This window comes from Haliotis rufescens, unplaced genomic scaffold (assembly GCF_023055435.1).
Source record: "Haliotis rufescens isolate VD_foot unplaced genomic scaffold, xgHalRufe1.0.p SCAF_2, whole genome shotgun sequence".
In the NCBI taxonomy this organism is placed as follows: domain Eukaryota; kingdom Metazoa; phylum Mollusca; class Gastropoda; order Lepetellida; family Haliotidae; genus Haliotis; species Haliotis rufescens.
Genome location: NW_025963890.1, coordinates 17,922,267 through 17,934,459, shown reverse-complemented (window position 1 = coordinate 17,934,459; position 12,193 = coordinate 17,922,267). Strand labels below are relative to the sequence as shown.

Sequence of the window (12,193 nt, the reverse complement as noted above, 5' to 3'; positions counted from 1 at the left end):
GAAAGTTGACTGCTGGAAAGTTGAAGTCATCACTCTTGTCATGCAGTCTTGTGTAGGGTGTTGTGTCACTTGTGATTTTTGCATGATGCAAATGCCTATGAATCTTAGTTTCATATCTTATTTCAATACATATTTTACATCTTATCCATATTTGACATAATGCCCAACGATGTGCACTTTAAACATGTTTAGATCATTAGGATAATACCGAATCGTATGCTTTTTGTTGTAAACATGTTTAGATTATGGGGGTGTTGTGTTTAGGCTTTGAGACGGTAGCTCATTTCATGAGTTTAAATCCTAAACGTGTTTAGATAGACCACACTAAATGTGTATTCCGTTTAGGATTTAAATACATGAAATATTTAGATGTTTAACTTGTCGTATATACCTGTTTACATTCTAAACACATTTTACAGTGTAAAAGCACATTCGATTGTAACTCAAACGTTGTGAAATGTAGACACCAAAATATGGAGTTGTTGGAATAATGCTCGACAAAGGGAAAGTTGACTATGAAAAAAATGAAGTCATCCCTCTTGTCAAACAGTCTTCGTCACTTTATGCATAGATCTAAATATGAAACAAATGAGGCGGTTTCACTGGTGTCTTCTATTTCTAGTTCAGGGGGGTAAATCGGTGGAAGGGGGGAAATGGGAAAAAGGCAAGATGGATGAACCTGTCGCAGTCACTGCGTGATGTGGAACGCACAAACTGAAAAACAGGAAATAGAATTGAAATAATCCAACCTGTCCCCTAGTTTACATTGTATCATATGTTGACATGGTTTGTTTTTAGGTTAACAGTTGACTTGCCTTTTACCCGTGTTAGTGACGGAAAGCACCGTTGGGACAGGTTACGCTCCCCTTTAACACCTGGTATCATCACTATTTGAAAGATGGTTTGTTTTTAGGTTAACAGTTGACTTGCCTTTTACCCGTGTAAGTGACTGAAACCGCCGTTGGGACAGGTTACGCTCCCCTTTAACACCTAGTATCATCACTATTTGAAAGTGATTTCATGAACACATGCTCATGATATAGTCGGAATCGAACAATGAACAATGGTTAAGGAAATGGTTTTGTCGCTTTTATTCATTTCATTGTTGTATAACAACTCACTTTACCCTATTTTGATACTGTATATACTTCGCCAATGACAATCCAAGTTTTTGACACATGTTATAATTGATAAAGGCCAATTTTACATAACACCAGGTCAATCTTCGTCAATCTCTGTGCTGCCCCTATAAGAGATTGTGATAATAACTTGTCGCTACACAGAGCTAAGGACTGTCCAAGTGCAAACGTCGTGATCTATCGACAAATGAAACATGATTCACTTCCCTTGTCTTTAAACATGAGTAACTGTAGAACAATATCGTGCAACAATATATTTACTTATCAAGTTGGAAACCTGTCCGGTAAATTTTTTTTTATTCACTTAGCAATGGCGGCCAAACATTCGTACACTCCCGATAACGCCAAACCAGTAAGTACATAGAAAGTTGTACGACAGAAAATAACTACACATAATTGAAGGCAAGTGTTTTAGGAAGTGAATCGTGTTGCAGTTTTCGTGAGATTACGATACATGTACAGTATGGCAGGGTTGTAGGCGCAGTATGTTCCGAATGAGGAATTTATTAGGAACACACTAAGGGACAGTCCGAAGCTGGTTTAACGCCGCTTTTAACAGTATTCTGACGGCGTGTCAGCTTAATGTGGGATGAAAGCCCGATGTGATGCAGGTATCAGATCTTTACCATTTGGTGAAACCCACGAGCACGGTTAAAGTGCTGACAAACCTAGAAACATAATCGGGGCGAACCGGGATTCGAACCCACAATCACAGGTTTAACATTACAGTTTTACAACCACTGCATGATGATAACAAAAGGTCACTTTGTCTGCAATTAGTTCAGCAATCAAACAAACGGAGGCCTAAGAGAAACATAACAAGAAATGTTCTTTTTATGCTTCGGAAACACACACGCGAGGAGAAATGACATATACCTTGAATTTTTAATTACATGTTTATTAAACATTTAAGAAACAGGTAGATTCCTGTCCAGGGTGACATGTTTGTCTTCGCTGTGGTCGCTTTCTATACCGAGGAGCAAAAGAAACTATACCTCTCAGGTGATTTTATCAATAAATATCTTAAGTTACCCAGCCACAGATTACTTTTTATAAACTATTGTAGGAAAGAGTGATGGTTAAATAGACATAATCAAATTTAACAATAGTTCTTTCAGTTACAAACTCGGTATACTTTCGTTTGCCCCTCAGTATATATTCAGCAGTGTGTGTGTGTGTGTGTGTGTGTGTGTGTGTGTGTGTGTGTGTGTGTGTGTGTGTGTGTGTGTGTGTGTGTGTGTGTGTGTGTGTGTGTGAAACCTCAGGGTAACGGAACTAAGCATTAGACCAGACTTCATGGGTATTTTACACCACGGCTGTAGGTTCGTCATCTGAATGTTTGAAGAAATATAATAATCCACGCCTATACTTCAAGGGAGGTAATTCATATCCTGCCTCTGCTTCGGTTAAATGCGTCACAGTTCGTATTGTTCCAGTGTCACCTTTGGTCAGCATGGCAAACCTTTAAATCAAAATTATATGTCAATATGGACGCGTCTTTGTTCATTTTTTCTTCTTTTCATCTTGTCAAGAAAACGGGGAATGTTGTACAGAGAATCCACTGTATTTGAAACAAGTCCAGAATGGCTTCAACTTAACCCTACCATCCAGGGACCATCGTCAAAGCCGTGATGCCACGGTACAATTCCATATTCACTACACAACAACTTTGTCAACATTCTTATCTCACACACATGTTGGTGAGAAACCTATTTGGTTGGTTGGTTTGTTGTTTAACGCAACACTAAGCAATAGTCCAGCTATATGACGGCGGTTTGTGAATAATCGAGTCTGAACCAGACAATCCAGTGATTGACACCATGAGCATCGATCCACGCAATTGTGATTGATGACATGCATCAACCAAGTCAGCGAACCTGACTACCTATCCCGTTAGTCGCCTCTTATTACAAGCATGGGTCGCTGAAGACCTATTCTACCCCGGATATTCACGGGTTGAAACCTATTTGAGATAACACTTATCAAACATATGTGTCAGGCCGAATTCCAGGTCCGTTACTAGCTACTCCATGGCGATGAGCTAAGAACGGTTTATGAAGGTTACTCTCCTTTTGCTCCTTAGATACGTTCTGAAACAAGTCGTTGTAAGGTAAATGGTATCTGACAGCTACTGGTGTAGTAATCTCTACATGTTCCTTATCCGGTAGGATCAAGAAGCGAATAGAGTCAAATAATCTTTGTTGGATAGAGCAAAGAAAATCCTAATGCTACTCAAAGTCAGAAGCCTCTATCAAGAAGATAATCCCCAACTTTGACCATGGTGCTGTAGCAGCTCCCGGGGTGAGTGCCCTCTTCGTATAAAGCGATCAACACGCACGTGTTAGCCTTGAATATCACACATCCGGCAGCGGTGCGGGCGTCCCGCCCCACCATGATACTGGGTCCGGTCACCCTAGTGAGGGTGAACACCCTACCCCCCAAGCCTATCCCTTGTAATCGAAGCTTCGACGGGTCATCGAAGCCGTCAATAATGTCCTTGACCTCTACAGGGTGGAAGGCGGCGTTAGGTGACGCTGCCCATACTTTCCCGTCGACGATGTTGTGAATTGAGATCTTTGAGGCAAATCCGCCATTTATGAACACATCGACGTAGTCCTTCCATGTGATCGATGGCTGAAACAAAATATTGTAAATGATTTCTACCATGTCATATACAGCAGCTCATCCGGCGTCCCTACGTTGTACCGGAAATGCACATATAAAAGTATCATGACGAAATACATGCTGTGGATACAAACAACAAAGATGAAGGCGAGTGAGTGAGTTGGGTTTTACACCCCTTTTTGTGTGTACCCGATATGAATACATGATGTTGTCAATTATTTCCCAACGGAATTTCACGACGGAGTGTAAATAATAGTCTGGCCTCGGTAAACCAGTGACACACAACAAGTAAGGTCATACATGAAGGTCAAACATTCACACACAGGGAAGGTTATAACATCCCTAAATTATTATGGAAATTACCGAAGAATGTCTGTCAAGGTATATTTAGATATTTACATTTCACAGTATTGGCTATTAGGGATTCGAACAGAACTTGACAAAGACATCTGTTTTGATTAACTTAAATTAAAATTAATGTATTTGCAGTATGTCTTTGAAGGGAAAGTGAGTCAGTGATTTGACAGTCATTTTGGACTTTGTGGGCTTTGGAAACCCCAGTGTAACAAATTTTTAAACGCTGTACACGTTCCCCCACTATAGTGAAACCCACAAGCAAGGATATGACGTTGCCAAACCAAGGATCGATATATCATGATCAGGGGGAATCTTGGAGTCGAACCCACGACTAGTGGATACATAACAATGGTACGACACTCTGCAGAACTACTAGTATTTAAAACGACTTAAACTCAGTTTAAAATAATTGCGCCAACTGTGAACCTTTGTTGTGAATCATACTGGGAGTGTCGATGGAATCTCGATCAACGTGAAATTGTACCCTTCCACTCCATAGCTATCCCGTGTATAATAATGCGCGAGAGTGGTTGAGATCCGGCCATTAAGATCTCGATATTTATTTAGAAAATAGTAAGTTGACATATATGGTCATGGCGTCGAAATGATCCTTCTACAACATCGACAGTATATGCGAAACATTGAAATAACATAGACAGCTTCATTTTAGGGTTTTACGCCGAATATTATAGCTATAAGCTTGATGTGGGAGGGACCCGCGATAATCCGGGTTAGGGGCGACTAAAGGGATCGGGTGTTCAGGCTCGCTGACTTGGTTGATGCATGTCATAGTATCCCAATTGTCAATCAGTGCACTGTCTGGTCCAGACTCGATTACTTACAGACCGCCGTCATATAGCTGGAATATTGCTGAGTGCGGCGTTAACCACCAAACAAATGATGGAGAGAGAGAGAGAGAGAGAGAGAGAGAGAGAGAGAGAGAGAGAGAACGCTAAAAATGATGGAGAGAGAGAGAGGGGGAGAGAGAGAGGGGGAGAGAGAGAGAGAGAGAGAGAGAGAACGCTAAAAATGATGGAGAGAGAGAGAGGGGGAGAGAGAGAGAGAGAGAGAGAGAGAGAGAGAGAGAGAGAGAGAGAGAGAGAGAGCTAAACATCTAAAAATGAAGTCTTTAAATGAAGTCTTCGAAGTTTAATGGGAAATCCGCAGTGCGGTCGCGGGAAAGGAGCTGGCAAATCTAGAAACATAATCAGGGCGAATCTAATATTTGAACCCACGATCACAGATTTCAGGAACGACCTTAAAGACGCTACTCTGCACAGCGGATTGAGACGGCTTAGACGACCGGGCCAGTCTCTTGTTTATGGTAGTTTTCCATTGATATATATATATGTAGAAAAACAACAACCTACCGAATCAATATCTCTGTTTTCGACAGTCATGTGTGATAGTGTGCCTTCCTTCCTTAATTTCACCATACTGCTCCCGTCATGACCCACAGAACTGGACTGGCTAGGTCAGACGAGCTCGTGGGATAAAGCTAGCTTCTGGTTACACAACCAAGGTGCATTATTAATCCAATCCGCTGTATTGAGAACTACTCACGCACTTATTGTTCTGCGTTCAATGAGCTCAGTTCTAATACAGATATCATGCTTGGTAGGCGAGAGGTATTCGGTTTTAATATCCCTACACCGTGACGCTTGATCCCTACCGGTGGGTCGATGTATGTCACGTCCAGAATAAACGTGACGTGGAGCTTCGGCAAACATAATATATGGATTACAGATGAGAAATATTTATGTTGAGATTAAATGTGACATTTGAGAAGACAATGTTTTTGAATGGAATTAATGATATTTTACATCATATAGAAGGTGGTAAATAATAAGTGAGAGAGTTTCATTATGCTAATGATGTATCTGTGTTTGCAGTCTCTGGTTCGTGTCTGTAGTTTGTCAGCAATCTGTGGAATATTGTGTGCCTATGGATGTGTCCGCGACTGGGTATTCCAGTTGTCTGCGTCCGTGTCTGTGCTCATATCTGTCTGTCTGTCTGTCTGTCGTTCTGTCTCAGTGAGTACATGTCCATGTCTGTGTCTGAATGTGTGTTTGTACTCTCTGTCTGTTTATGTACATGTATATCTCTCAAATGTCTGTCTTCCTTAAATATGTCTGTGTCAACTGCCTGTATATCAATGTCTGCGTCCACGTTTGTTAAATCTCTATATGGCCCGTGTCTGTATGTATGTGTCTGAATGGATGTCCCTGTTTATGTCTGTATGTCTATGTATGCGTTCACGTTTGTTATCTTTATGTACGGTCGGTATCTGTATGTATGTGTCTGAATGGCTAGTTATATAATTATACTGGTGGAAACGAACAAGGGAGCAATGAATTTTATGGGGAAATAAGTTTCACTGTTACTACATTTGAAATATCGCGCATACAAATTCAACACATATCAGAATCAAATGTTGAGATGTGTTTGTGTGCATTGTTTCCAACGCATATCTGGTAGACAAGGCTGGGAACTCATGATAGCATATAATTTTACTGTGTCTACAACGAGGGGTTCTTTTTTTCTTTTTCATCAGTATATGCCTTTCACCGCTGTCTGTATGTTTGTATGTCTATATATGTGCCTACTGTTTGTTACCTTAATGTTTGATCCGTGTCTGTTTGTATGAGTCTGAATGGCTGTCCACGTTTACATGTCTGTGACCGCTGTCTGTATGTCTGTGTGTCTCTGTGTCAACGTTTGTTATCTTCATGTTTGATCCGTGTCTGTATATATGTGTCTGAATGGCTGTCCTCGTTTATATGTCTGTGGCCGCTGTTTGTGTGTCTGTGTGTCTCTGTGTCAACGTTTATCTATATATTTGATCCGTGTCTGTTTGTATGTGTCTGAATGGCTGTCCCCGTTTATCTGTATGTCTCTGTAAGTAGGTTAGCACACAGCATAGAGAGGAGGCAAGTCTGAGAAAATGCACATCAATTACATTTTTATGTTCATTTGTTCCTGAAGATACAGAGTCCATTGACTAAAAAACGAACAAAGCTGTAATACAGCATTGGAATTCAAAAATCGGATTAAACCAAAAGCTGGCTCAGAAAAGGCACTGTAAATAAAGAATACAATCTTCTCCCCTAATCTCCTGTCCATTATAGGTTGAAAGTATATAAGTAGGTTTTGTGGTTAACAAATAAATCAATAATTCTTAATGTAAGCTCACTTTGAATGTGTGCCAGTATTCGTGGACTGGCCCAACTCCTACCGCTCAGTGCGTGACATGCAATAGTTAGTCTTTTGGATATATTCCAGGAAGTGAATGGGTTGGGTCTGACGCTTCTTTGATCAGTATTTCAATGGTATCACGGCGTCTGATGTGTGGGGCAACCAACAGACGTTTTTGTTTGAAACAAACGAGCAGCCAGAACAAGGATTATAATCGGGGCGCATGATTCGAACAATGAAAGCAACTCGGCAGAGAGAATTTGCGGCGCATTTTGTCACTGAACCACTCGTGCGCCCTAGTATAAAATCAGCTGGACCCCGTTACCTCGAATGTACCGATATCTTGAACCTATTCTCTGGTCCTAACCATCTCATTATATAAATACTTATACATTTTCTCGCTTATCTCGAATTAGAGATAAAAAATACATTGAACTACCTCGAACCTAGGAGTCCGTCCCAACTTTGATTTTACTATAGAATTTTACATGTTAAGTACGCCATTACGACTTTGGTTATTTTCTGGTTCCTCGATCCGTACCCAGTATACCTCCTATATGAAACAGGGGCACGCGTGGCCCCGTCAGCTGAGGCTTCGCATTTCGCTGTGCACAGTTGCGTCCCTTCGCCACGCCAGAAACCTATGATCGGTGATTAGAATTTCACTTTTCTCAAGATAATGTTTCTGGCTTTGTCAGCACCGTGTCCGTGCTCGTGGGTTTCACCAGTGGTAAACGTCTGAGACTTGCATCAATTCGTACTCTCCTCCCACATCAAGCTGACACCATAAAATACTGTTTAAAGCCGAGTTCATCTTCCCGAGGCAAGTGGGTTAACTGACTATAAAAGTCCAGTTGCATAGTCCAATCAAAATCGCACAACGAAATCGCAATCCGGATCGTAAACTGTCGTGCAGGTTTCGGTCGATTGCAGGATTTGCAAAACATGTGCAACGCTAACTCGTTGTCATCAGATATTTTCCAGATCTTTTCATGTTTTTAATCAAGGTGCTCGCGTGATTTGATGCACTTCGCGATGAAAGAACCGTTTTATCGCAATATAGATCTTGATTATCGATCATATCGTCTTGACTGGGCGCCGCCATTTTGTTTGAAACAAATGCAAGTGATACGAGAGGTAGAACCTGATTGGTCCATAGGAGATGCTTAGAAGGGACATAACTCGTAATAACCACTGGTAGCGCTACAGTCGAGCCCAGTAATTCCAGCCGAGTTCGACAAGGGTGAAAACTGGACTTTTAAAGTCAGTTAACTCTCTTGCCTCGGGAAGATGAGACGAATTAAACCCTCAACTATTAGTTGTGGTTTCTTTCATAAGATCAGATTGTAGACTGTAAAGGGTACTGAATTTACGCCGGTTTTAACCAACAGATCCCTTAGAAATGATTATATTGTTATTGAATAGAAGAGAAATTATTAATTGATAAACTTAACTCAATATCAACACCATATAAAAACATGTTTAAAAATATGTTGTATATTACACGTTCACGTGCACCTCTATACATATGTTTGTATATTTGCATACGTGCGTAAATATACATACGTGAGTATACTTGTCATGTGAACGCGTTTACTCATGTGTGTATATTTACACCAGGGTCAAATTTGCACCATGTCGTGAGTAGGTGCAAATGTGCAAATGTAAATTGGGATCTTTTATCGAATTACACAGTACGGCGTTAACAATTCTTCCCCGGTTACTACGGTGCCACGAAACAATACTAAGTATTCAAACAATTTTTAAGAAACATGCCCATATATGTATATACTAGTAGTTTATGATTACGAAGAGTGAGTGAGTGAGTGAGTTTGGTTTAACGCCGCTTTTAACAGTATTCCAGTTCAGCTTAATGTGGGAGGAAAGCCCGAAGTGATGCAGGTCTCAGACGTTTACCACTTCGGTGAAACCCACGAGCACGGGTATGGTGCTGACAAACTTAGAAACATAATCTGGGCGAACCGGGATTCGAAGCCACAACCTTAGGTTTCTGGCGTCCCAAAGGGACGCAACTCTGCACAGCGAATCGCGGCGCCTTAGGCGCCTGGGCCACCCGTGCCCCTAATTGCATTATTGATATGCATGTGTACACTCACTGTCCGTTGTCTATTGCGTGTCAGATATCAATAACATTGTACATATCAGATGTCACGTGGCATGGTTCCCGTGAAGATCCCGGTTAGAATAGCAACCCATGCTTGCCGTAAAAGGCGACTATGCTTGTCATAAGTGGCGACTAACGGGATCGGGTGGTCAGACTCACTGACATGGTTGATGCATGTCATCGTATCCCAATTTCGTGGATCGATGCTCATGATGTAAATGACTGGATCGTCTGGTCCAGATTCAATTATTTACAGACCGCCGTCATATAGCGGGAATATTACCGTGATTGGCGTTAAACAACAAACAAACAAACAAAATCATTCGACCGACCCAGAAGCACGGGTAGCCCAGTCACTAAACTCACTGACTCACTCTACCGGACCACGTGATCGTCATTGTTTGATGAAATGTGTTACCTATAATGAATGGGCCAGTGGCCCCTTTACCGACATAAACACAATCACATCAGTTCGCTATTTTACGGTAAATGACGTCTCTCGGTGTCGGCATACTTTTACGGGCGCTTCTGGCACTCTGACAGATGTACATTACCATCATATTCTGATCCTACAGTGTACACATTCGCTGTCCGGCGAACATAGACATATTGCTTGTCTGTTGGGGCTGTTGGGTAGCCTAATAGTCAGCTCAAAGACCCGGGTTCGATTCCTATCATGGGTATCCCATTTCTGGCGTCACCCGACGTGATATTGCTGAAGCATTTGTACAAGCGGCGTAAAACCCGACTCACTCACTCGTGTTAATGACGACACAACGCTGTAGTCGGGAGGCGTGGTAGCGGAACACCTGCGATGATACAAATTGAAAAATTGCAGAAACCAGCCACCATAGGGAGTATATGGAATCCTAGAAGGGATAGTGTCGCGTTGGCGCGCTTTGGTAAATTATGATACTTGTTGCTTGTTTTGGTAAGTGTGACAACGCGACAAGTCCCTTCTAGGATTCCATAGCAAACACTTTGAAACTTCCAGAGTGAAACTTCCAATTTGAACATAATGTAGGCATTATTCAATAATAGACATGTATCCACCACAGCAGAAAATACATAGTACTTACATGTAACAAAGCATAGACTCCTTCAGTGTAATCTTCCTCTTTGAGACTTGTATACAAATAGAACGAGTCTCCATCAAAAGCCATGATTACTATACCATTCTACGACCACACGCTGAATAAATACCAGGCAATCTTTCAAGTTTCCTAATACACAAATCGTTCGTGTAACTCTAATCCCCTACCGAGTGGTCTCTAGACTTCAAATGTAAATTTTTGATATTTATAGAAGGTTTTAATCTTATCGACAAATCGCAAGACAAATAGCAGGCACTGGAACGTAACCAGCGTTGATATGAAGACAAATACTCAGTTGAGTTAGGGTATAAGTCAAAGCGGCTTGTCATACGGACAAAAGAGAAAGTCCACGAGAAGCTTGTTGCAGGGGAACGTTGTTTACGCTGAGATAATGAGCCGAGAGTGATACTTGATACCTGGACGAGCGGGTGTGACACGGAGGGAGCACTTCACAGACAGGTCAATACAGGATAATGATTTGGTGAACAATTGGTTCTATTTAGATAGAGTTTGTCGAATACAGGCCTTGTTCCATGTTATTGAAACCACTGAAGTTTTCTAAAATTGTTTGTACTATAAACATTGTAGCAAAGGTATTTCGATTCTAGGCCAATGGGTGAATGGGTTAGTGAACTGGGTTTAACACTACTTCTAACGGAATTACAGTTATATCAAGGCGTGTCGGCAACTTTGTTCTTGAACGAGTTGACTAGTTCCCATGCTGACAAACTAAGAATCGTAACCAGGACCAATCTAAGATTCGAACCTACGATCACTAGAATCTGGCACGCCCAAGGGACGCTACTCTGCACAGGTCCAGCCGTGCCCACTTTATGATAGAAAAACATATTTTTGACCAAAGACAAAGGCATAACGGCATATATCATGACCTTAAATGTTCCCAATCATTTCAGAGAGAGTGTGAAATGGTTGTTTAATTTGTGAATAGTTTTACCGTCGAGTATATATATTGCGCGATTTTCCATTTTCCATTGTAATCTGATATTCTTTAAAAACCTTAGTTTTATCAGCAGCTGTAGTGGCGACTCAGTTTTAGCTAGAAGGGAACACGATGGTTCGCCATGCCTATTCCACACCTTGTACTCACCAGGTGGCAAAGATCCCAGTCATCAGTTTATTTCAGAACACTCTGTTCAAGCTGGTCTGAACTCGGGCTAACTGACAGTGCGTCCTAGCAAGTTTGATTCTAATCATTCAAAATCACCTTTGTTCGTCCTGAAACCTCATCTTTTGAAAGAGCCATGCAAAACTTTTTAGCCTATGAACGGAACTTGCAGAAGTGCCAATCCCTGGACCTCAACAATTGAGCTGGTTGGTGCTGATTCTGTAGACAGGTAAGATACCCAGGAGCTTGTCCTTTCACCCATTTGAAGACAAGGACCAATACCTTGTACTGTATACCATAATGCACAGACAGCCTGCGTAGTTGTTGAAGAACTGCAGTGATGTGGCCATGCATCTCTTGCTGTTATGTTTTTTTTACCCTCTGAAATTTAGCCAGCAAATGATTCGAGAGACCGAAATAAATTACAATAGGCTAACAAGATGTAATATAGCCTTGCACCATGTGAACATACATGAAACAATACACTAAGCCTTAGTTTCAAACACGACACTGAATCTCCTCTGGAACTGTG

At 41.4% G+C, this 12,193-nt stretch overlaps 1 protein-coding gene across 2 annotated transcripts; it reads right to left on the bottom strand.

Moving 5' to 3' along the window:
* Positions 1–2,970: 2,970 nt before the first annotated feature.
* Positions 2,971–10,709, bottom strand: LOC124138861 (profilin-like). 2 transcript variants are annotated; one of them, XM_046505747.2, is made up of 2 exons: positions 10,521–10,709; positions 2,971–3,773 (listed from the first exon to the last, which is right to left on the bottom strand). In XM_046505747.2, the coding sequence occupies exons 1-2, from the start codon at positions 10,602–10,604 to the stop codon at positions 3,378–3,380; spliced, it is 480 nt and encodes a 159-aa protein (XP_046361703.2). In that variant the 5' UTR covers positions 10,605–10,709; the 3' UTR covers positions 2,971–3,377. The 2 variants fall into 2 exon arrangements, with proteins under 2 accessions (XP_046361703.2, XP_046361705.2); XM_046505749.2 differs by lacking the exon at positions 10,521–10,709 and adding an exon at positions 5,492–5,725.
* Between the last annotated feature and the right edge of the window lie 1,484 nt (positions 10,710–12,193).